The sequence below is a fragment of the Mirounga leonina genome, unplaced genomic scaffold, assembly GCF_011800145.1.
Source record: "Mirounga leonina isolate KUSES-001 unplaced genomic scaffold, KU_Mleo_1.0 Mir_115, whole genome shotgun sequence".
NCBI classification, from domain to species: Eukaryota; Metazoa; Chordata; class Mammalia; order Carnivora; family Phocidae; genus Mirounga; species Mirounga leonina.
In genome coordinates, this window is record NW_023270268.1 from 38562845 (window position 1) to 38587112 (window position 24268).

General features: G+C 37.4%; 1 protein-coding gene across 5 annotated transcripts in view; it reads right to left on the reverse strand.

Annotated features, from left to right (window-relative positions):
- SLC9A9 (solute carrier family 9 member A9) overlaps positions 1-24268 on the reverse strand; it is a 685847-nt gene that overhangs the window by 185343 nt on the left and 476236 nt on the right. For all 5 annotated transcript variants that reach the window (XM_034996352.1, XM_034996353.1, XM_034996348.1 and 2 more), the window contains one exon: positions 16202-16355. In XM_034996352.1, the coding sequence (XP_034852243.1) occupies positions 16202-16355 (154 nt within the window). The remainder of the gene's footprint in view (positions 1-16201; positions 16356-24268) is intronic.

Genomic DNA, 24268 nt, shown 5'->3' on the forward strand with positions numbered 1-24268 from the left:
TGCTATTAAAATTCATCTGACATTTTTGTTTGTTTGTTTGTTTTTATTTTTTTATTCTTATGTTAATCCCCATACATTACATCATTAGTTTTAGATGTAGTGTTCCATGATTCATTGTTTGTGCATAACACCCAGTGCTCCATGCAGAATGTGCCCTCCTCAATACCCATTACCAGGCTAACCCATCCTCCCACCCCCCTCCCCTCTAGAACCCTCAGTTTGTTTTTCAGAGTCCATCGTCTCTCATGGTTCGTCTACCCCTCCGATTTCCCCCGCTTCATTTTTCCCCTCCCACTACCTTCTTCTTCTTCTTCTTTTTTTTTTTCTTAACATATATTGCATTATTTGTTTCAGAGGTACAGATCTGAGATTCAACAGTCTTGCACAATTCACAGCGCTTACCAGAGCACATACCTCCCCAGTGTCTATCACCCAGTCACCCCATCCCTCCCACCCCACCCTCATCTGACATTTTTAATAAAAGCTGTGGGTAAAGCAGGGTTATTTAATGAGTGCTAGGTACTGCTCAAAGGACTTTAACATGTATTTTGTCATTTAAACTTCACATATTTAATCTTTGGAGATACATGCTGTTATCCCTATTTTATTGTCTAGGGCAAATGTCTAGGAGGGGGGATCCTGAGTCATACAGTAATTGTATATTTAACTTTATAAGAATCTGCTAAAATGATTTGCAGAGTGGCCATACCATTTTGCATTCCCACCAGCAATGTTCCAAGTAATGTTCCAGCAATGTCCCACTAGCAACTCTTTTCAAGTCTGTTAACTTATGTTTTCTTTCTCTTAACAGTGTCTTTTGCAAAGCAAAATATACTTCATTTCAATGAAGTCTAATTTATCTTTTTTTTCTTTTAGGGATGGTGCTAGTATTATATCTAAGAATCCTTTGCCTAAATCAAGGTCATGAAGATTTTCTATTATACTTTCTTCTAGACATTTTATATTTTACATTTAGATCTGTGGTCCATTTTGAATTAATTTTTGTAGAAAGTCTGAGGTTTAAGTCAAGATTCTTTTTTTTGGTCTTTGGATATTATATTAAGTTTGTATTGCTGTGTAACAAATTGCCACAACCTTAGAGGCTTAAAATAACACCTACATATTAATTCACAGTTTTGTAGATCAGATGTCTGGCACAGTGTGACTGGATCTTTTGCTTAGGGTATCGTAAGGCTAAAGTCAAGGTATGAGCTGGTCTGAATTCTTGTCTGGAGGCTGTAGGGGAAAATCTGCTTCCAAGTTCATTCTTGCTGTTGGTGGAATTCAGGTTCCTTGTAGTTGTATGCCTAAGACCCCCTTTTTTATGTCGGGGATGCTCTTAGGAACTAGAGTTTGTCCACATTCCTTGCATTCCTTTCTTCCATCTTCAAGCAGCAATAGTGTATCAAATCCTTCTTGTGTTCTGAATCTCTGAATTCCTCTTCTATGACCAGCCAGAGAAAACTCTCTACTTATAGAAAGGCTCATGTAAACACCCCCCAGATAATATCCCTATTTTAAAGTCAACTGTGCCATATAATGTAACCTAAGCCTGGGAGTAAAATACATCATATTTGCAGTTCCAAGAATTATGCAAGGCATGCACAACAGATTGAGCAGGGACAGGAAATGTTGGGAGGCATTTTAGAATTCTACCTACCACAAATACCCAATTATTCCAATGCCATGTGTGGAAAATACTATCCCTATTTCTTTGAATTGCCTTTGTACCTTTGCTAAATCAATGAGCCATATTTGTGTGGGTCTATTTTTGGACTCTTTTCTGTTCAGTTCACTTGCTTGTCCCTTTCATCAATACCACATTTCTTGGTTACAGCAGCTTTATGGTAAGTTTTAAAATCAAGCAATGGAAGTTTACATCTTAATTTTTCTTCTTCAAATTTGGTTAGTTAATTCTAGTATCTTTGCTTTTCTTTCTAAACTCAAAAATTAATTTATCTGCATCTACAAAATATTCAGCTGGAATTTTGATTAGATTTGCATTAAATTTATGGACCAATTTATGGAGAACTGATAACTATGTTGAGTCTTTAATCCGTGAACATAGTATGACCCTCCATTTATTTAGGTCTTTCTTGATTTCTTTCACTGGCATTTTGTAGTTTTTAGTATACAGATCTTGCATGTGGCTTATTAAGTTATTTTCCTAATTTTAAATACTTAAAATTTTTAGAGCTATTGTTAGTATTTAAAAAAATTAATTTCTGTTTCCAATTGCACATTTCTAAGATACATATGTATATGCATACATATATAGATATAGGATTTTTGAATATTGACCTTATATCCTAGAACCTAGTTACACTGAGTTATTATTTCTAGAGGTTTTTTCTTTTTTCCAAATTCTTTGTTTCTATATAGACAAATATTGTCTGCAAACTAGACAGTTATATTTCTTCCTTTCCAATCTTTATGAATCTTACTGATTTTTCTTGCCTTATGGCACTGACTAGGATTACCAGTACAATGTTTGAATAGAAGTGATGAGTTGGATATTCTTGACTCATTCCTCCTATCAGGAAGAAAGTATTCAGTCTTTCACTATTAAATATATTGTTAGCTATGGGTTTTTGTACGTGATATCAGTTTAAGGATGTTTCCTTCTATTCCTAGCTTGCTAGGAGTTTTCTTTTTTAACATGAATGAAAATTGTTTTTTGCTAAATGCTTTGCTTGCATCAATTGATATGATCTTTTAACTATCAATATGATAGGTTTCATTGAATTTGCAACGATGTAGATGGAACTGGAGGGTATTATGTTGAGTGAAGTAAGTCAAACAGAGAAAGACATGTATCATATGATCTCACTGATATGAGGAATTCTTAATTGCAGGAAACAAACTGAGGGTTGCTGGAGTGGGGGGGGGGGGGGGAGGGATGGGGTGACTGGGTGATAGACACTGGGGAGGGTATGTGCTCTGGTAAGCGCTGTGAATTGTGCAAGACTGTTGAATCTCAGATCTGTACCTCTGAAACAAATAATGCAATATATGTTAAGAAAAAAAAAAAGAAGAAGAAGAAGGTAGCGGGAGGGGAAAAATGAAGCGGGGGAAATCGGAGGGGTAGACAAACCATGAGAGACGATGGACTCTGAAAAACAAACTGAGGGTTCTAGAGGGGAGGGGGGTGGGAGGATGGGTTAGCCTGGTGGTGGGTATTGAAGAGGGCACATTCTGCACGGAGCACTGGGTGTTATGCACAAACAATGAATCATGGAACACTACATCTAAAACTAATGATGTAATGTATGGGGATTAACATAAGAATAAAAAAAATATGATAGGTTTCATTGATTGATATTTGAGTATTGGACCAGTCATGCATTCCTAGGATCAATCTCATATAGTTGTGTTTAGTCTTTTTATGTATTGCTGGATTTGATTTGCTAATATTTTATTTTGCATCTATGGTCATGAAAGATTTTGTCTATAATTTTATTTCTTATGATGTTATTGTCTGGCTTTGATATTTGAGTAATCCTGGCCTCTTAAAATAAATTGGAAAAAATTTCTTCCTCTTCTATCTTGGAAGAGATTATTTAGAATTGGTGTTATATCCTCTTCCAAAGAAGATTTTGCCAGTGAAACCATCTGGGCCTTGAGTTTTCTTTTTGGAAGGTTTTAAACTATAATTCTATTTCTTTAATGAATATAGGATAGTTCAGTTTATTTCTTCCTGAATGGTTTTTGGCAGGTTGTCAAGGATTGTACATTTCATCATTTTGTTGAATTTATGTCCATAGAGTTGTTCACAGTATTCTCTAATTATCCTTTTCATGTCTTTAAGGTCTGTCATGATAGTCCCCTTTCATTTTTGATATTAGTGATTTACATCTTTTTTTTTCTTTTTGTTAGTCTGGCTAGAAATTTATCAATGTTATTTATCTTTTCAAAGAACCAGATTTTGGTTATTGATTTTTCTCTATTGTTCTTCTATTATCAATTTCATTGGTTTCTGCACAAATCTTTTAGTATCCTTCCTTTTGCTTGCTTTGGGTTTAGTTTGTTCTCTTCATCTTCCAATTCTGAATGATTAGATTTCTGATTTGAGAATTTCCTTGTCTTCTAATATAAGCATTTAGAAGAGCTACAAATTTATTTTTGAACAGCGCTTTAGCTGCATCCCACATGTTTTGATATGCTGTATTTTCATTTTCCTTTACTTCAATATATTTTCAAATTTCTAATAGATATCGTTTATTTTGCTGTGTCTGTGTGTGCTTGAAAAGAATATGTATTGTGCTGCTCTTGGGTGGAGTGTTCTATAAATGTCAATTAAATCTAGTGGTTAATGGTATTGTTCAGTTCTTCTCTTCTCTTGCTGATACTCTGTCTACTTGTTATAACAATTACTTAGGGAGGAGTACTGCAGTTTCCAACCAAGTCGGAATTTGTCTATTTTTCCTTTCAGATGTACCTGTGTTACGTATTTACATGTGTGCTTCATGTATTTTAAGGTTATGTTATTAAGTGCATACACATTTTTATAGTCATCTCTTTCTTGTTGACCCTTTTACCATCATTATATAATGTCCTCTTTGTCCTTCAGAAATTTTCTTGTTCTAAAGACAACTTTGTTTTCTATTAATACGACCACTCCTGCTTTATTTTGGTGTTTGCATGGTACATATATTTTACATCTTTTCCATTTTTTCGTATTTAACCTACTTATATTTTTATACTTAAAGTGTATTTCTTATAGACAGCATGTCAGCATATAGTTGAGTCTTATTTTTATCCACTTTGATGCTCTCTTTTTTAAAAATTTATATCTTTATACAACTTAAATTGAATATAATTATTGATGTGTTAAGATTTAGAATTACTATCTTATTACTTGTTTTCTGTTTGTTGCTTTTTTTTTTCTTCCTCTTCTCCTGCCCTCTTTGGCGTTACCTGAATTTGTTGCGTACTCCATATCAGCCATTGGATTTTTTACTATATCTTTTTGTTTAGACATTTTTAGTGGTTGCTCTAGAAATTATAATATAAATACTTAACTTTCACAGTCTCCTTTGAACTAATATTTTATTACTTGAGGTGGAATGTAGAAAACTTACCACCTTACAGGTCCCTTTAACCACTCCCCTTTTGAAAATGCCATAAGACAATGTTAAAATTTTTCTTACAACAATCATATATATTTGAAAGATATTAAGAAGAAAAATATAGCCTATTCTATTAAACAGATATTTACCATTTTTGTTGCTCTTCCTTCATTTCTGTTGTTCAAAGTTGCCCTCTAATATCATTTCCCTTCCACCCGAAGAAATTTCTTTGGCTTTTTTTTTTTTTAAACTGTATTCTTACTTTTGTACAAGTTGGATAATTTCTAATAATCTGTCTTTAAGTTCACTGACTCATCTGTCATCCTTTATTTTGCTGTTAATCCAATCCAGTGAACGTTTCATTTTGTTATTTCATTTTCAGTTCTAAAATTTCCATTTCTTTCTTTCTGGTAGCTTCTATTTCTCAGCTGACTTTTTCCCATTTTTCCATTTGTTTCCATTGTGTTTGCTCTTCCTGGAGCATGGTTATAATAGCTGCTTTAAAGTCTTGATCTGCTCATTCCAAAATCTGTGTCATCTTGGGGTTAGTATCTGTTGATTGTCTTTTCCCTTGTGAGATATTAAGATTTATCTGTTTTTCAAATGATGACTAATTTTGGATTTATCCTGGAAATTTTAAATATTATGTTAAGTGACGCTGGATCTAGATATGTTAAGTGACATAGGATTATCCTACGGTGAATGTTGATACTGTCTTTTACCAGGCAATCAATCACATTAGGTCTAAGACACAAGTCTTACTAATCTTCTGTTGCCTGTGGTTTCAATGTCAGGTGTTTCAAAGTCTTTGCAGTGTGTTCAGATCTGTCCTGAATGTGTGCCATCCAGTGTCCTGTCTGGAATTTGAGTGAGTCTCTCCCTTGTTGCTCATTTCTCAAAGCCTTTGGTGTGCTGTTTAGGGTCAGATACATGCATACACAACTTGGAGGTGAGCTCCAAAATTTATACACAACTTTATGGGATTACTTTCTTGTTCTCTCTCCACTCTATAATCTCCTCCACAGGGCTTTCATTTCCCTACCCTGTTACATGTTTCCCATAATTTTTCCATAATATTACGCCTGCATCAGAGCTCAAGCAGTGGGAGGATTAAGAGAGAGAGAGAAAAAATTCAATGGGAATTCTTCCCAAGGTCTTAGGACCTGCGTTCCCCTGGTTGGATTTTAGGGGTCTGCCCAACTGTTGCTGCCATCACCACTGCTGCCGCATCAGGATTGCCTGGCACTGGGATGAGACAGAATGAAATAAACAACGAAAACGTACCCAAGGGATTTCCCCCATTCTTCTGACCCACAGGGGCCTCCTTTCCTGTTCCTTGTGCCCCAAACAGAGAATTTCTCTTGCAGTGCTGTCTTCCTTGTTGCATAATTCTGGTCTTTGAACTCCTTCTGAGTCAGAGTCAAGAGATTCCAGAGAGGAAAAAAATAGGAAATTCACCGCTGGTTTGATAGTACATACTCTGAATTTTGGTTTCCTTCCCCAATCTGTCTGCTACTATTTACTTTTAAGAGCCCTTAGATAGCTGCTACATATATTCTGTTCAGGGCTTCTAGTTACATTTAGTGAAAGAGACCTGGGGGAGTAGATACTATTACTCAGTCTTGACCAGAACTGGAACCCCCTCCACACACTTTTGAATAATAAGTTTTATCTATTGAATTTAAAATCACTTTTTTTTCCAGACTTCATTTATTATCTAAAGATACACCTATTACTTCAAGTAAGGCACCTATATTGGATAATACTTTATGATAACAGGCTAATAAATTCTCTTCAATAGAGCAGAATGTTCATTGTTTGGTAAACTTAATAAATGTGTGAAGCTTATTGATATCGATGTTCTCAAGAGCATGTTGGGGAAGATAAATAAGGACGTGCCTACTGGAGGGTAGCTGGCAGTGTGAAGATAAAGGCTGTAAGAAGATTCTGTACACAGAAAGAAAGCATATTAAAGAAGCCAGATGGCATTGGAAGCAAATTTAGGAGATTCTAGCTCATATACTTGGTATAAACCTAGGCTATTTTTAGATCAACAATAAGTTATGACTATTATCCAATGTCTTTAATAGACTATGTCAAACTAGATTGATTTGAGCAATAAATATCTGGAGTTGTGAAACATTTTTTAGAAGAACCTATAGAAATTAGAACATAGTTTTACATGGGGGTTGAGGGTAAGGAATATAAAGGAATACGAAGTCTACATTCAGATGAGTAAATTGGTTTTCCGTGTTTCATGACAGGAGGTATTTCTGAGGTCTGTGTATTGATACAAATTAATACAAAATATTCAAATTGGTACAAAATCAATGTAAAATAATAAAATTTATACAAATTGATGAAACAGTACAAATTAAGTATCAGATAAGATTCTAAGCAAAGCTTATGTAAAGAAGAAAATAGAAGCATGCTCTAGAATCTTCCTGAGCTGTTAGATAATGGTAATGCTTTTTGTGAGTGTTTTTCTTTAACAGGTTTATCATTTTGAATGCAGAAATAGGAGCTGTCTGTAAAATTGATGAATCTAGGTACTAGTTAAAATGAACTAAGGTCTCCAGGGACTATTTTTTTCCTGCTTCCCATGTAAACCATGCTTTCACAAATACAATTAATAATATTTATATGTATGTATGTGTGTGTATACATATGCCACAAGCAGTAAAAAAAGTGTTTGGATAAGAAAAGGCTCATAGTCGGTCATTTGGGTATTGTTACAGAAACATTTGTTGAGCACAGCAGTAGGTGTGCCCTAAATTCTTCATACATGCAACATTCAATCCTTATAACAATCCAAAGAGGTAGGTATTATTATTCCACTTTTATAGATAAGAAAATTGAGGGATAGAGAGGCTGAATTTATTGCTCAAGATCCCACAGCTCATAAGGGAATGAGGCAAGGTTGGTACCCACACCGTCCAGCTCCAGATTATATGTGCTGATTTACTATATTAATATACCAATGAAGCAAATTATGAAGCATGCATGAGACTTTGGTTACTAGAAAAGAAACCCAATGGAACACAACTAGATATTGAGGGAACTTAATTATCTGAATTCCTCCATTATATTAAATTGACATTTCCTCACCTCAGTAATAATGTCTGTAAGCAGGTGTATTTAACTCTGCTATTGTTTAAAATTAAAAAATACTACAAAGGACAGTTCTCCCATTACATCTATGTGTATTCCTATGATGGCTGTTATTAAAAACTTTGTAGTCAGTACGTATAAATGATAAAGAAAGCATTCTTGCATGGCATAAAATTTTTAACTAAAATAATGATAGTGGTGGAGACATTGTGCTATCTAGGTCATTCACTCTGCAAAGGACACAGGCCAGTGTATTAATTTTTTGTGTGATATGTGGAAGAGGCTGACAAAAGGCTGACTTGGGATCCTGAATGGGATTGGGAGATAGATGTGTAGGTGACAAATTCCTACAACTCCAAGTTCCTGTAACTGAGGAAGACAAGCTTCCTCACTTGGCTACTTTGGACCAGGGTTAGCCTCGTTTACCTTTAACTGTTCTAGGTCAAAGAGAAAATCTGCACCAAAACATTTCTGCGCTGTATAAGCAAGTCAACCCAATCACTCATGATGGATGAAGATTTCCTGTGTTTGTTTTTAACAGGCCTGTCTTGGTTATAAAAGCACATCTCTTTTTCCCTAGAGGATTTGTTAATCGAAGTAGATTGCAGGCATCAGGAATAAGCTCATTTATTTAGGGCCACAGAAGAATAAACTAGTTAGGCATACAGGTCATGGGCTCAGGCTGCCTGGGCTGGGGTCTGGCTCTGCAGCTCAACAGCCCAACCCTGGGCTAGTTTGCCAGGCCTTGCCCACCCTAGAAGGTAGTTATTATTATCCCATTTTATAGATTAGATGCTGAGTCACAGGGAAGTTGTGTGCCTTGTACTTTGTTATCTAGTATCTGGCACAGATTAAGTACTTCATAATGACCATTACTGTTTGAGATGTTAGAAGCCAAAATCTGGAAGCTATAGAAATCTTGCTGAGGGCACTTTCTTTTTTTTTAAAGATTTTATTTATTTATTTGACAGAGAGAGACACAGCGAGATAGGGAACACAAGCAGGGGGAGTGGGAGAGGGAGAAGCGAGCTTCCCGCGGAGCAGGGAGCCCGATGTGGGGCTCGATCCCAGGACCCTGGGATCATGACCCGAGCCGAAGGCAGATACTTAATGACTGAGCCACCCAGGCATCCCAAAGAGCATTTTATTTTATTTTTTTAAAAGATTTTATTTATTTATTTGACAGAGAGAGACACAGCTAGAGAGGGAACACAAGCAGGGGGAGTGGGAGAGGGAGGAGCAGGGAGCCTGACGCAAGACTCTGGGATCATGACCTGAGCCGAAGGGAGATGCCTAACGACTGAGCCACCCAACGACTGAGCCACCCAGGCGCCCCAAGCACTTTGATTCTGAGCCCACCTTGACTCCATAATCACATTCAACACATTCTAAGCCATTCTTTTTTTTATTTTTTTTTTAAGATTTAATTTATTTGACAGAAAGAGAGAGAGCATAAGCAGGGGGAGTGGCAGGCAGAGGGAGAGGGAGAAGCAGACCCCGCCGAGCAGGGAACCCGATGTGGAGCTCGATCCCAGGACCCTGGGATCATGACCCGAGCCGAAGGCAGACGCTTAATGACTGAGCCACCCAGGCATCCCAAAGAGCATTTTATTTTATTTTTAAAAAGATTTTATTTATTTATTTGACAGAGAGAGACACAGCGAGAGAGAGAGAGCACAAGCAGGGGGAGTAGGAGAGGGAGAAGCAAGCTTCCCGCTGAGCAGGGAGCCCAATGCTGGGCTCGATTCCAGGACTCTGGGATCATGACCCGAGCCGAAGGCAGACGCTTAACGACTGAGCCACCCAGGTGCCCCCTGAGGGCACTTTCTAATGCTGTCTGGAATATAAGTTCTGTATTGCTCTGGTATGTAAGGCTTTCTGTACGGTGATTGAGATATTTTGAAGAGATAGGTCCAGCATTCCTATGTGGGAGAGCCCAGGAAAGGTTTGCACTATGCTATAGGCTCCATTCTCATGTGCTTGCGTAGCTCCATGTGGTGCCCTATCCTAAACCAAGGATGGGGCTACCAACCCAAATCAGTTGCCACAGCCAGAGAGTTCTGCCCTGTTGGTCTTTGAGGTTTATTTGTAAGCATGTGTGATCATTTGGTGGATAATCCTGTTTATTGGCTTCTGTAGGGAAAAGACTGACACCCTTGATCTCTCGTTTCCTGACTAACAGCAAAGCTAATCCTTGGAGACCGAGGGTTGGGTTTTCCTCACCACCAGTATTAATGTATTCCACAGAAGGGAGGAGATCCAGATTCTAATCAAGAAACCATTCTTTCTTTTACATGAAAACCTCCCAAATAATACTGCAGGGGTCTTTTCTTTTTCTCTAGAATTTTGAGAAACAAAGTTCTGTGATTTATTTGAAATGCTGCATTAAGAATATTTTATTATTTTTTAAAACAAAATAGCTTTAGGACAAGAAATCTGAATGTGCTTAAGACAAGACTTAATGGAGAATTTGTTTTATTTATTTATTTGTTTGTTTATTTATTTATTTTTGTTTCAGTATGTATGTATGCATGTATGTATGTATTTATATAGAGAGCGGGGGGGGGGGGGGGGCGGGCAGAGGGAGAGGGAGAGAAAGAATCCTAAGCTGGCTCCACACCCAGCATGGAGTCCGATGCAGGGCTCAATCCCCTGACCCTGAGATCATGGCCTGAGCCAAAATCAAGAGTCAGATGCTTAACTGGCTAAGCCATGGAGGCACCCTCAAGTTTTTATTTAAATTCTAATTAGTTAACATATAGTGTAATATTGGTTTCAGGAGTAGAATTTAGTGTTTCATCACTTATATAGAATACCCAGTGCTCATCACAAGTGCCCTCCTTAATACCTATCACCCATTTAGCCCTTTCCCTGCCTACCTCCCCTCCAACAACACTCATTTGTTCTCTATAGTTAAGAGTCTCTTATGGTTTGCCTCCCTCTCTTTTTTTCCCCCTTCCCCTATGTTCATCTGTTGTGTTTCTTAAATTTCACATATAAGTGAAATCATCTGGTATTTGTCTTTCTCTGACTCATTTGTTTTGCTTAGCATAATGCACTTGAGCTCATCCATGTCATTGCAAATGGGAAGATTTCATTCTTTTTGATGGCTGGGTAATATGCCATTACAGATATATGATATATATATCAGTAGATGGGCATCTGGGCTCTTTCCATAATTTGGCTATATAGTGCTGCTATAAACACTGGGATGCATCTGTCTTTGTTTTCTTTTTTAAGATTTTATTTATTTATTTGAGAGAGAGAGTGAAAGAGAGAGAGAGCACAAGAGGGGGGAGCGGGAGAGGGAGAAGCAGACTCCCTGCTGAGCAGGGAGCCCGATGCAGGACTCGATCCCGGGACTCCAGGATCATGACCTGAGCTGAAGGCAGTTGTTTAACCAACTGAGCCACCCAGGCGCCCGGGATGCATCTGTCTTTGAATCAGTATTTTTGTATCCTTCGGGTAAATACCTAGTAGTGTAATTGCTAGGGCATAGGGTAGTTCTATTTTTAACTTTTTGAGGAACTTCCGTCCGTTTTCCAGAGCGGCTTCACCAGTTTGCATTCCCACCAACAGTGATAAGAGGGTTCCCCTTTCTCTGCATCCTTGCCAACATCTGTTGTTTCCTATGTTCTTAATTTTAGCTATTCTGACTGATGTGAGGTGATATCTCAGCATAGTTTTGATTTACGTTTCCCTGATGATGAATCATATTGAGCATTTTTTCGCATGTCTGTTAGCCATTTGCATGTCTTCTTTGGAGAAATGTCTGTTTATTGTCTTCTGCCCATTTCTTAACTGGATTATTTGTTTTTTGGGGGTTGAGTTTGATAAGTTCTTTATAGATTTTGGATACTGGCTCTTTATCTGATATGTCATTTGTGAATATCTTCTCCCATTCTGTAGGTTGCCTTTTAGTTTTGTTGACTGTTTCCTTTGCTGTGCAGAAGCTTTTTATCTTGATAAAGTCCCAATAGTTCATTTTTGCTTTTGTTTCCCTTGCCTCTGGACACATGTCTAGTAAGAAGTTGCTGCGGCTGATGTCAAAGAGGTTGGTGCCTGTGTTCTCCTCTAGATTTTGATGGTGTCCTCTCTTCAATTTAGGTCTTTCATCAATTTTGAGTTTATTTTTGTCAGAAAGTGGTCCAGTTTCATTCCTTTGCATGTTGCTGTCCAGTTTTCCCAAAACCATTTATTGAACAGACTTTTTTCCATTAGATATTCTTTCCTGCTTTGTCAAAGATTAGTTGACCATATAGGTGTGCATCCATTTCTGGGGTTTTTATTCTGTTCCATTGATCTATGTGTCTGTTTTTGTGCCGGTACCATGCTGTCTTAATGACTACAGCTTTATAATATAGCTTGCAGTGCAGAATTGTGATGCCTCCAGCTTTGCTTTTCTTTTTCATGATTAATTTGGCTACTTGGGGTCTTTTCTGGTTCCACACAAATTTTAGAATTGTTTGTTTCGGCTCTGTGAAAAATGCTGGTGGTATTTTGATAAGGATTGCATTGAATGTTTAGATTGCTTTGGATTATGTAAAGATCATTCTGAATTTCCCTAAGCACAGGATCATTGCTGTTTTAAAGTCATTTCCATCAAAGTGCAATTCATAGTAATACTATCAATTGTTACCTCATCTAAAACATTTTATCTGCATCCTACTATGGTAGTTTGAGGCTAAATGGCACATTTTATTGGGGTAAAAACTAACTCAAGTACATACTAATAATTTAAAACAAAAGATGTAAAATTAAAAGAAATCAAGAAAGGAAGGCAATGTAAAGTGTATAAATAAATTATATACCAAGTGAGGATGTTTGTGTTTATTCATTATCACATTTTCATTCCTGCTTCTTGGGCTCCTCCATTCATGTCATTTTATTAAAGCTCCAATTAACTTATATTCTGGTATTTTATAGAAAGAGTCTGACATGAAAGTTGGTTAATGAGGCGTTGCTCTGTAAACAAGCAAAGCCTTGATAAATACAGTCTAAATAAAGGACAACTATCATTTAAAAGCTATGATGGAACTGAAGATTTCTTTGACAACACTATAAACCATGATAGGGAAGTAGAGCATATGATGATGATATCATTAATACATGGTTGAACTAAATTTATGTCATGTTTGTGTGTACATTTGTACACACATTAACTTATGTTCCTATTCTTTTTTTAAAATTTCTTTTTCTTGGGGTCCCTGGGTGGCTCAGTTGTTAAGCATCTGCCTTCGACTCAGGTCGTGATCCCAGCGTCCTGGGATCGAGCCCCACATCGGGCTCCCTACTCCACGGGAAGCCTGCTTCTCCCTCTCACTCCCCCTGCTTGTGTTCCCTCTCTCGTTGTCTCTCCCTCTCTATCAAATAAATAAATAAAATCTTAAAAAAAATAAAAATAAAAAATAAAATTTTTTCCTTTTTTGTTGTGGGGGAGGGGCAGAGGGAGAGGGAGAGAGAGAATCCCAAGCAGGCTCCACGCCCAAAGTGGAGACTAATGAGGGGCTCGATCTCACAACCCTGAGATAATGACCTGAGCCAAAATCAAGAGCTGGACACCTAACCAACTGAGCCACCCAGGGGCCCCTGTTCCTATTCTTTTATGTTTATTCTATTATGTTCTATTTCCCTCCCATTAATCAATGCATTGTGACTCTTCCGTCTCAAGTTAGCCCCTGCCTCCTTTCAGTATAGGTGTAAAGAGTTTAAATTGAGGGCTTTCCCTAAATATATCACAGCCCTGCTTTTAATGCTCTCCCCTCCTGGCTGGCCACGAAGTCTGGCCTTGAATCAGTCGGGCCATTTGGAGCTAATCTTCATTGGGGCATCTCCATGACCTGATAACCCCCAGTAGGCCATAATAATGCTGGCCTAAACTGACCTCCAGACCTGTTACCTGTGGATGCTATAGTTGACATCACTATCCTTCCTTATTGGGCCCTGTTGTATAACCTAGATAATCATTCTAACCTGCCTAAAGCCCCATTATTATACTCCCTGGATTACTATACGGTTCTGGGTATCAAGAGACTGCATAAGCTATGACATCTATTTGAAATCAATGGATACCTTTGGAAAACACTATAGGAGAATTAGGTAAACACTTTAGGGTAAAACACATTATTGATTTGGGGGGCGACCTCTTCAGGGTAAGAAAGACAACAGTAGAAAATAAGTGACATTTTAATTACTCTAGGAAAATGTTGATATCAGTACTTCATGTTCTGAATATTCTAATTTACCTGATGGGGTAGTTAATACTTTTATCTTGTACGGATTAGTATCCTCTACTTTTTGTTTTCTAAGCCCTAATATTTCCATGCATGGATCCACCTACTGAAATTTATTTTCCAGAAACCTGACACCACTATCTTGCTAACAGTTCACAGGGGACCCAGTGCTGTAGAGTTTAATGCAGTATGTATGCTCATCCACAGGAACCGACAGGAAGCTACTACTGCGAAGGAAATTGCAGGTCACATTTATAAGCCTAGAAAATAATTCAACAAGCATTTCAAAACACTCTCCATTCACCTTTGGTCAAAGCCCTTTAATGTGTTTATCAATAGTCACAGTACTTCAAGAAGTTCTTTATTTCCTTGAATTTGGTTTAATGTATGGTTACTTGGCCCAGTTTAAGCATAAGCTCTCTGCATCTCTTTTGAGTCCTGTTTCTATTTCCTCCTTGTCAAATAGAAAATTATCAGTAAGTGCTTAACAAAAAGCAATTTACATTGTGGTTATATTCATTTAATGTTTCATATAGCAATTATTTATTTAATCCTACTGTGTCCTAGGCACTGTGTTGGTACTGGCATAAGAATCCTTGTCTGAATCTTCTTGGAAGTCATTTTCCAGTCAGATGGATCTTTTCTTGTTAGATGTGATGGGTATGGAATTGCCTTACAGAGACTGAGTGGAGACCAAGGAAGGATTGCAAGATCATTAAGATGTATGGCACTGAGAAATAAAATGTGATTTACCTAAAGTACTGTTACATTCGGGGATCTGAAAATGAGAACCCAGGTCAAAGATATACTTAAATAAAGACAACAACATTTAAAAATAAATTTGCCTTTAATGCTCTTCCCTCCTGGCTGGTCGCCAAGTCTGGCCTTGAATCAATTGGGCCATTTGGAGCTAATTCCTGCTGGGGCATCTCCATGACCTGACAAGGCCATAATAATGTTGGACCTCCAGACCCTTCACCTGTGGATGCTATGGTTGACATCACTATCCTTCCTTATTGGGCCCTGCTGTATAACCTAGATAATCATTCTAACCTGCCTAAAGCCCCATTATTATACTGCGCTCTCCCTGCTATTCTGGATATCAAGAGACTGCATAAGCTATGACATCTATTTAAAATCAATGGATGCCACTATCCACTATCTATATACTTTAGGTTTATAGCGATCCTCTTCCAGGTACTTCTTGGAGGTTCCCCTGACTGAAGCTTCATTGCCTTTTCCTTTGAGAAATTGTCTAAACTGTGTCTATAGGAGTCCTCTGGCTAAACATATGGTTCACTAATCAAATACATTTAAGTACTTTCTGTGTCCCTAATTATATCCTAAGTGCTATAAGGAATTAAAAACAAAACAAATTTACTTTCTCCTTGGTATTACAGATTTTTTGTATAAATCCTGTTGAATTGTGAATATCTTGAGGACAAGACTTACATGTTTCTCATTTTTGTATACTCCAGAACATATTACATTGTATTCAATAAATACTGTTGAATGGAAGAATTCATAGATAAATAAATTCATTTCTAGAGACAGACTATAAACAGACATCAGCCTGAGATTTCTAGGACTCTTGGAAAAGTCAGTTCAGTTGGTGATAGGTCTAGCAGATGACAGAAGGTTTTACCTTGTGAATGAAGGTCAACTTCAGCCCAGGGCAAGTTAATGTTATAGACCTGCCATTGTACTCTGGACCAAATCAGCAACACCAGAAATGAAATAGTGCAGCCATGCCTTTTAATCATATCCTTTGTTAAACATGCCACTCACCTGATTTGAAGCCAAGTCAGCATGGGAGTTGTTCCTCCTCCAAACACCCAGACTGTGAAGAACACAAGGAGCAGTGTGGTGGTAAACATCATTTGTTTGGGCTGAGATTCTGTGTCCCGAATAGCCAGGGCAAATGCTATTGCTCCTCGTAAACCTTACAGGAAAAACCAAGAGAGAATAAGAGAAAATGAACATCTGCATGAATCTCATTCTCATTTTCCTGTCTGTATTCATCTTTACAATTTACTAAAAAACACAATTACTTTTTAAAATTAAACTTTTTGAGATAACTGTAGATTCATATGCTGTTGTGAGAAATAACATACTTCTTGTTTGCCCTTCCCCACTTTCCCCCCAGTGATAACATCTTGCAAAACCAGTATAATATCACAGCCAGGATTTTGATATTGATGCAGTCAAGATAGAGTAGATTCCCATCACCACCAACGTCCCTCATGTTGCCCTTTTATGACCACATATACTTCCTTCCCACACACTCCCTCCTTAATTTCTGGCAACCAGTAATCAATTCACCATTTCTATAACTGCCAGTTCAAGAATCAAATGGAATCATGCAGTATGTAGTTTTTTGGAATTGGCCTTTTTCACTCAGAATAATTTCCTGGATATTCATGCAGGTTGCTGAATGTATCAATAGTTTATCCCTTTTTATTGCTGAGTAGTAATCCACTATATGTTCCACAGTTTGTTTAACCATCTATCTGTTGAAGGGACATCTGGATTTCCAGTTTTTTGGCTATTACAAAAAAGGCTGCTGTGTATGTATGTAAACATAAGTTTTCATTTCTCTATGGTAAATGCCCAGGAGTGTAATCACTGATTGCATATTTTTTTTTAAGATTTTATTTATTTATTTGTGAGAGAGAGAATGAGAGAGAGCACATGAGAGGGGGGAGGGTCAGAGGGAGAAGCAGACTCCCTGCCGAGCAGGGAGCCCGATGCGGGACTCGATCCAGGGACTCCGGGATCATGACCTGAGCTGAAGGCAGTCGCTTAACCAACTGAGCCACCCAGGCGCTCACTGATTGCATATTTTTAAGAGAAATTACCAAATTGTTTGCCAGAGTGGCTAGACACCATTTATATTCCCACCAGAAATATAGAAGTCATTCATTTTCTCTGCATCCTCACCAGCATTTAATGTCACTATTTTTATTTTCACCATTCTGATAGGTGTGTGGTAATAGCTTATTGCGGTTTTAATTTGCATGTTTCTTTCTTTTCTTTTATTTACTTATTTTTCAAGTAGGCTCCACGACCAGTGTGGAGCCCTTAATTTGCATTTTTCTAATAACTAATGATGTTGAACATTTTTTAATGGGCTTATTTGTTATCTTTTTAAAATTTTGTTACAGTTTTTATTATTTAAAAAATTTTTTTTATTAATATATAATGTATTTGTTTCAGGGGTACAGGTCTGTGATTCATCAGTCTTACACAATTCACAGCACTCGCCATAGTACATACCCTCCCCAGTGTCCATCACTCAACCACCGCATCACTCCCACACCGCTCCACTCCAGCAAACCTGTTTGTTTCCTGAGATTAAGAGTCTCTTATGGTTTGTCTCCCTCTCTGGTTTCATCTTGTTTCATTTTCCGCTCCCTTCCCCTATGATCCTCTGTCTTGTTTCTCAAATTCCTCATATCAGTGAGATCATATGATACTTGTCTTTCTCTGATTGACTTATTTTGCTTAGCATAATATCTTCTAGTTCCATCCATGTCATTGCAGATGGCAAGATTTCATTTTTTGATGGCTGCATAATATCCAAAATGAGTTTGGAAGTTTTCCTTCCATTTCTATATATATATATATATATATATATATATACCACATCTTCTTTATCCATTCATCTGTTGATGGACATCTAAGCTCTTTCCATAATTTGGTTATTGTGGACATTACTGCTATAAACATTGGGGTGCATGTGCCCCTTCGGATCACTACATTTGTATCTTTGGGGTAAATACCCAGTAGTGCAATTGCTGGGTCATAGGGTAGCTCTATTTTCAACTTTTTGAGGAACCTCCATACTGTTTTCCAGAGTGGCTGCACCAGCTTGCATTCCCACCAACAGTGTAGGAGGGTTCCCCTTTCTCCACATCCTCGCCAACATCTGTTGTTTCCTGAGTTGTTAATTTTAGCCATTCTGACTGGTGTAAAGTGGTATCTCATTGGGGTTTTGATTTGTATTTCCCTGATGCCAAGTGATATTGAGCACTTTTTCATGTGTCTGTTGGCTGTTTGGATATCTTCTTTGCAGAAATGTCTGTTCATGTCTTCTGTCCATTTCTTGATTGTATTATTTGTTCTTTGGGTGTTGAGTTTGGTAAATTCTTTATAGATTTTAGATACTAGCCCTTTATCTGATATGTCATTTGCAAATATCTTCTCCCATTCTGTTGGTTGTCTTTTGGTTTTGTTGACTGTTTCCTTTGCTGTGCAAAAGCTTTTTATCTTGATGAAGTCCTAAGAGTTCATTTTTGCCCTTGCTTCCCTTGCCTTGGGCAATGTTTCTAGGAAGAAGTTGCTGCCGCTGAGGTCAAAGAGGTTGCTGCCTGTGTTCTCCTCAAGGATTTTGATGGACTCCTGTCTCACATTTAGGTGTTTCAACCATTTGGAGTCTATTTTTGTGTGTGGTGTAAGGAAATGGTCCAGTTTCATTCTTCTGCATGTGGCTGTCCAATTTTCCCAACACCATTTGTTGAAGAGACTGTCTTTTTTCCATTGGACATTCTTTCCTGCTTTGTCAAAGATAAGTTGACCATAGAGTTGAGGGTCCATTTCTGGGCTCTCTATTCTGTTCCATTGATCTATGTGTCTGTTTTTGTGCCAGTACCATACTGTCTTGATGATTATAGCTTTGTAATAGAGCTTGAAGTCTGGGATTGTGATGCCACCAGCTTTGCTTTTTTTTTTTTTCCAACATTCCTCTGGCTATTCGGGGTCTTTTCTGGTTCCATACAAATTTTAGGATTATTTGTTCCATTTCTTTGAAAAAAGTGGATGGTATTTTGATAGGGATTGCATTGAATGTGTAGACTGCTCTAGGTAGCATAGACATTTTCACAATATTTGTTCTTCCAATCCATGAGCATGGAACGTTTTTCCATTTCTTTGTGTCTTCCTCAATTTCTTTCATGAGTATTCTATAGTTTTCTGAGTACAGATCCTTTGCCTCTTTGGTTGGATTTATTCCTAGGTATCTTATGGTTTTGGGTGCAATTATAAATGGGATTGACTCCTTAATTTCTCTTTCTTGTCTTGTTGTTGGTGTATAGGAATGCCACTGATTTCTGTGCATTGATTTTATATCCTGCCACTTTACTGAATTCCTGTATGAGTTCTAGCAGTTCTGGGATTGAATCTTCTGGGTTTTCCACATAATGTATCATATCATCTGCAAAAAGTGAGAGTTTCACTTCTTTGCCGATTTGGATGCCTTTTATTTCTTTTTGTTGTCTGATTGCTGAGGCTAGGACTTCTAATACTATGTTGAATAGCAGTGGTGATAGTGGACATCCCTGCCGTGTTCCTGACCTTAGGGGGAAAGCTCTCAGTTTTTCCCCATTGAGTATGATATTCATTGTGGATTTTTCATTGATGGCTTTTATGATATTGAGCTATGTATCCTCTATACCTACACTGTGAAGAGTTTTGATCAAGAAAGGATGCTGTACTTTGTCAAATGCATTTTCTGCATCTACTGAGAGGATCATATGGTTCTTGTTCTTTCTTTTATTAATGTATTGTATCACATTGATTGATTTGCAGATGTTGAACCAATCTTGCAGCCCAGGAATAAATCCCACTTGGTCGTGGTGAATAATCCTTTTAATGTACTGTTGGATTCCATTGGCTAGTATTTTGGTGAGAATTTTTGCATCCACATTCATCAGGGATATTGGTCTGTAATTCTTTTTGATGGGGTCTTTGTCTGGTTTTGGGATCAAGGTAATGGTGGCCTCATAAAATGAGTTTGGAAGTTTTCCTTCCATTTCTATTTTTTGGAACAGTTTCAGAAGAATAGGTATTAATTCTTTTTGAAATGTTTGGTAGAATTCCCCTGGGAAGCCATATGGCCCTGGGCTCATTTGTTGGGAGATTTTTGATGTCTGCTTCAATTTCCTTAGTGGTTATGGGTCTGGTCAAGTTTTCTATTTCTTCCTGGTTCAGTTTTGGTAGTTGATACATCTCTAGGAATGCATCCATTTCTTCCAGATTATCTAATTTGCTGGCATAGAGTTGCTCATAATATGTTCTTATAATTGTTTGTATTTCTTTGATGATGGTTGTGATCTCTCCTTTTTCATTCATGATTTTGTTGATTTGGGTCCTTTCTCTTTTCTTTTTGATAAGTCTGGCCAGGGGTTTATCAATCTTGTTAATTCTTTCAAAGAACCAGCTCCTAGTTTTGTTGATCTGTTCTACTGATCTTTTGGTTTCTATTTCATTGATTTCTGCTCTGATCTTTATTATTTCTCTTCTCCTGCTGGGTTTAGGCTTTATTTGCTGTTTTCTCTCCAGCTCCTTTAGGTGTAGGGTTAGGTTGTGTATTTGAAACCTTTCTTGTTTCTAGAGAAAGTCTTGTATTGCTATATACTTTCCTCTTAGGACTCCCTTTGCTGCATCCCAAAGATTTTGAATAGTTGTGTTTTCATTTTCATTTGTTTCCATGAATTTTTAAAATTATTCTTTAATTTCCTGGTTGATCCATTCATTCTTTAGTAGGATGCTCTTTAGTCTCCATGTATTTGAGTTCTTTCCAACTTTCCTCTTGTGGTTGAATTCTAGTTTCAAAGCATTGTGGTTCAAAAATATGCAGGGAATGATTCCAATCTTTATTGGTTGAAACCTGATTTGTGACCCAGGTTGTGATCTATTCTGGAGAATGTTCCATGTGCACTAGAGAAGAACGTGTATTCTGTTGCTTTGGGATGGAATGTTCTGAATATATCTATGAAGTCCATCTGGTCCAGTGTGTCATTTAAAGCCTTTATTTCCTTGCTGATGTTTTGCTTGGATGATCTGTCCATTTTAGTGAGGGGGGTGTTAAAGTCCCCTACTATTATTGTATTATTTTTGATGTGTTTCTTTGATTTTGTTATTAATTGGCTTATATAATTGGCTGCTCCCATGTTAGGGGTATAGATATTTACAATTGTTCGATCTTCTTGTTGGATAGACCCTTTAAGTATGATGTAGTGTCCTTTCTCATCTCTTATTATAGTCTTTGGTTTAAAATCTAATTAGTCTGATATAAGGATTGCCACCCCAGCTTTCTTTTGATGTCCATTAGCATGGTAAATGGAATGGTTTTCCACCCCTTCACTTTCTTCTTTTTTTTTTTTTTAAGATTTTATTTATTTATTTGACAGAGAGAGACACAGCGAGAGAGGGAACACAAGCAGGGGGAGTGGGAGAGGGAGAAGCAGGCGTCCTGCCGAGCAGGGAGCCTGATGCGGGGCTCGATCCCAGGACCCTAGGATCATGACCTGAGCCAAAGGCAGACGCTTAATGACTGAGCCACCCAGGTGCCCCTCCACCCCTTCACTTTCAATCTGGAGGTGCCTTTAAGTCTAAAATGCGTCTCTTGCAGACAGCATATCGATGGGTCTTAGTTTTTTTATCCAATCTGATACCCTGTGTCTTTTGATTGGAGCATTTAGCCCATTTACATTCAGAGTAACTATTGAAAGATATGAATTTAGTGCCATTGTATTGCCTGTAAGGTGACTGTTACTGTATATTGTCTGTGTTCCTTTCTGGTCTATGTTACTTTTAGGCTCTCTCTTTGCTTAGAGGACCCCTTTCAAGATTTCTTGTAGGGCTGGTTTCGTGTTTGTAAATTCCTTTAGTTTTTGTTTGTCCTGGAAGCTTTTTATCTCTCCTTCTATTTTCAATGACAGCTTAGCTGGATATAGTATTCTTGGCTGCATATTTTTCTCATTTAGTGCTCTGAATATATCATGCCAGTCCTTTCTGGCCTACCAGGTCTCTGTGGATAGGTCTGTTGCCAATCTAATGTTCTACCATTGTAGGTTACCAACCTCTTGTCCTGTGCTGCTTTCAGGATTTTCTCTTTGTCTCTGAGACTTGTAAGTTTTACTATTAGATGTCGGGGTGTTGACCTATTTTTATTGGTTTTGAGGGGGGTTCTCTGTGCGTCCTGGATTTTGATGCCTGTTTCCTTCCCCAAATTAGGGAAGTTCTCTGCTATAATTTGCTCCACTATACCTTCTGCCCCTCTCTCTCTTTCTTCTTCTTCTGGGATCCCAATTGTTCTAATATTGTTTCATCTTATGGTGTCACTTATCTCTTGAATTCTCCCCTCATGATCCAGTAGTTGTTTATCTTTCTTTTTCTCAGCTTCTTTATTCTCCATCATTTGGTCTTCTATATCATTAATTCTCTCTTCTGACTAATTTATCCTAGCAGTTAGAGCCTTCATTTTTGATTGCACCTCATTAATAGCTTTTTTGATTTCAACTTGGTTAGATTTTATTTCTCCAGAAAGGGATTCTCTAGTCTCGTCTATGCTCTTTTCGAGCCCAGCTAGTATCTTTATAATCATCATTCTGAACTCTAGTTCCCACATCTTACTAATGTCTGTATTGATTAGGTCCCTGGTGGTCGTTACTGCCTCTTGTTCTTTTTTTTTGAGGTGATTTTTTCCATCTTGCCATTTTGTCCAGAGGAGAATAGATGAATGAGAGAACAAAATGCTAAAAGGGTAACAACAACCCCAGAAAAATATACACTAAACAAATCAGAAGAGACCCCAAATTGGGGGGAAAAGAAAGAGAAAAAAAAACAAAGAATATGATCAGGCTGGTGAATATAACAGAGCCACACACTAGATTTTGGGTGTATTTTGGTCTGTTAGAAGAAATTGCCTCCTAAAATTTTAAAGAAAGAAAAACTTGTATCTATCTGTCTATCTATCTATCTATCTATCTATCTATCTATCTATCTATCTATATCTATCTATCTATCATCTATCATCTATCTATCTATTATACATATACACACACAAATTTAGGTCTCCTACTCCTCCGCCATCTTGCTCCTCTTATTTGTCCTCCTATTTGTTATCTTTATACCTTCTTGGGTGAAATGGCTCTTCATATCTTTATCTCATTTTCTTTTTTTTTTTAATCTTTTTTTAAAATCTTTTCTTTTTTTTTTTTTTTAAAGATTTTATTTACTTATTTGACAGAGAGAGATACAGTGAGAGAGGGAACACAAGCAGGGGGAGTGGGAGAGGGAGAAGCAGGCTTTCCACTGAGCAGAGAGCCTGATGCGGGGCTTTATCCCAGGACCCTGGGATCATGACCTGAGCTGAAGGCAGATACTTAATGACTGAGCCACCTAGGTGCCCCTAAATCTCATTTTCTAAATGAGTTATTGGATTTTTGGATGTTGAGTTTTGAGAGTTCTTTATACATTCTAGGTAATATCCTTTGTTGGATATATGGTTTGCAAATATGTCCTCCCATTTCATAGCTTTTTGTTGATGAAGTCTAATCTGTTGATTTTTCCTTTTATGAATCATGTTTGTAGTCAAGTCTAAGAATTCTTCACTTAGCTCTAGTTCCCAAAGATTTTCCCCTATCTTTTTAAAATTTGTTTCTAAAAGTTGTATAACTTTACATTTTACATTTAAGTCCCTGATTATTTGAATTAATTTTTGTATAAGGTGTGAAGTTTAGGTGGAGATTCCTTTTTTTTTTTGCCTATGGATATCTAATGTTTTCATTGAATTGCCTTTGCAACTTTGTCAAAAATCAGTTGGGCATATGTGTGTGGATCTATTCCTGGGTTCTCTATTCTATTCCATTTATCTCTGTCTGTCCCTCATCTAATGGCACTGTGTCTTGATTACTGTAGATATATAGTAGGCTTTAATATTGGATAGAATGATTCTTATAGTTTGTTTTCAGAATCATTTTTACTATTCTAGGTCTTTTGCCTTTCCATAAAATTTTAGAATGATAGTGTGTATATCTACAAAAATTTTTTTCTGGGCACAATTACTTTTAA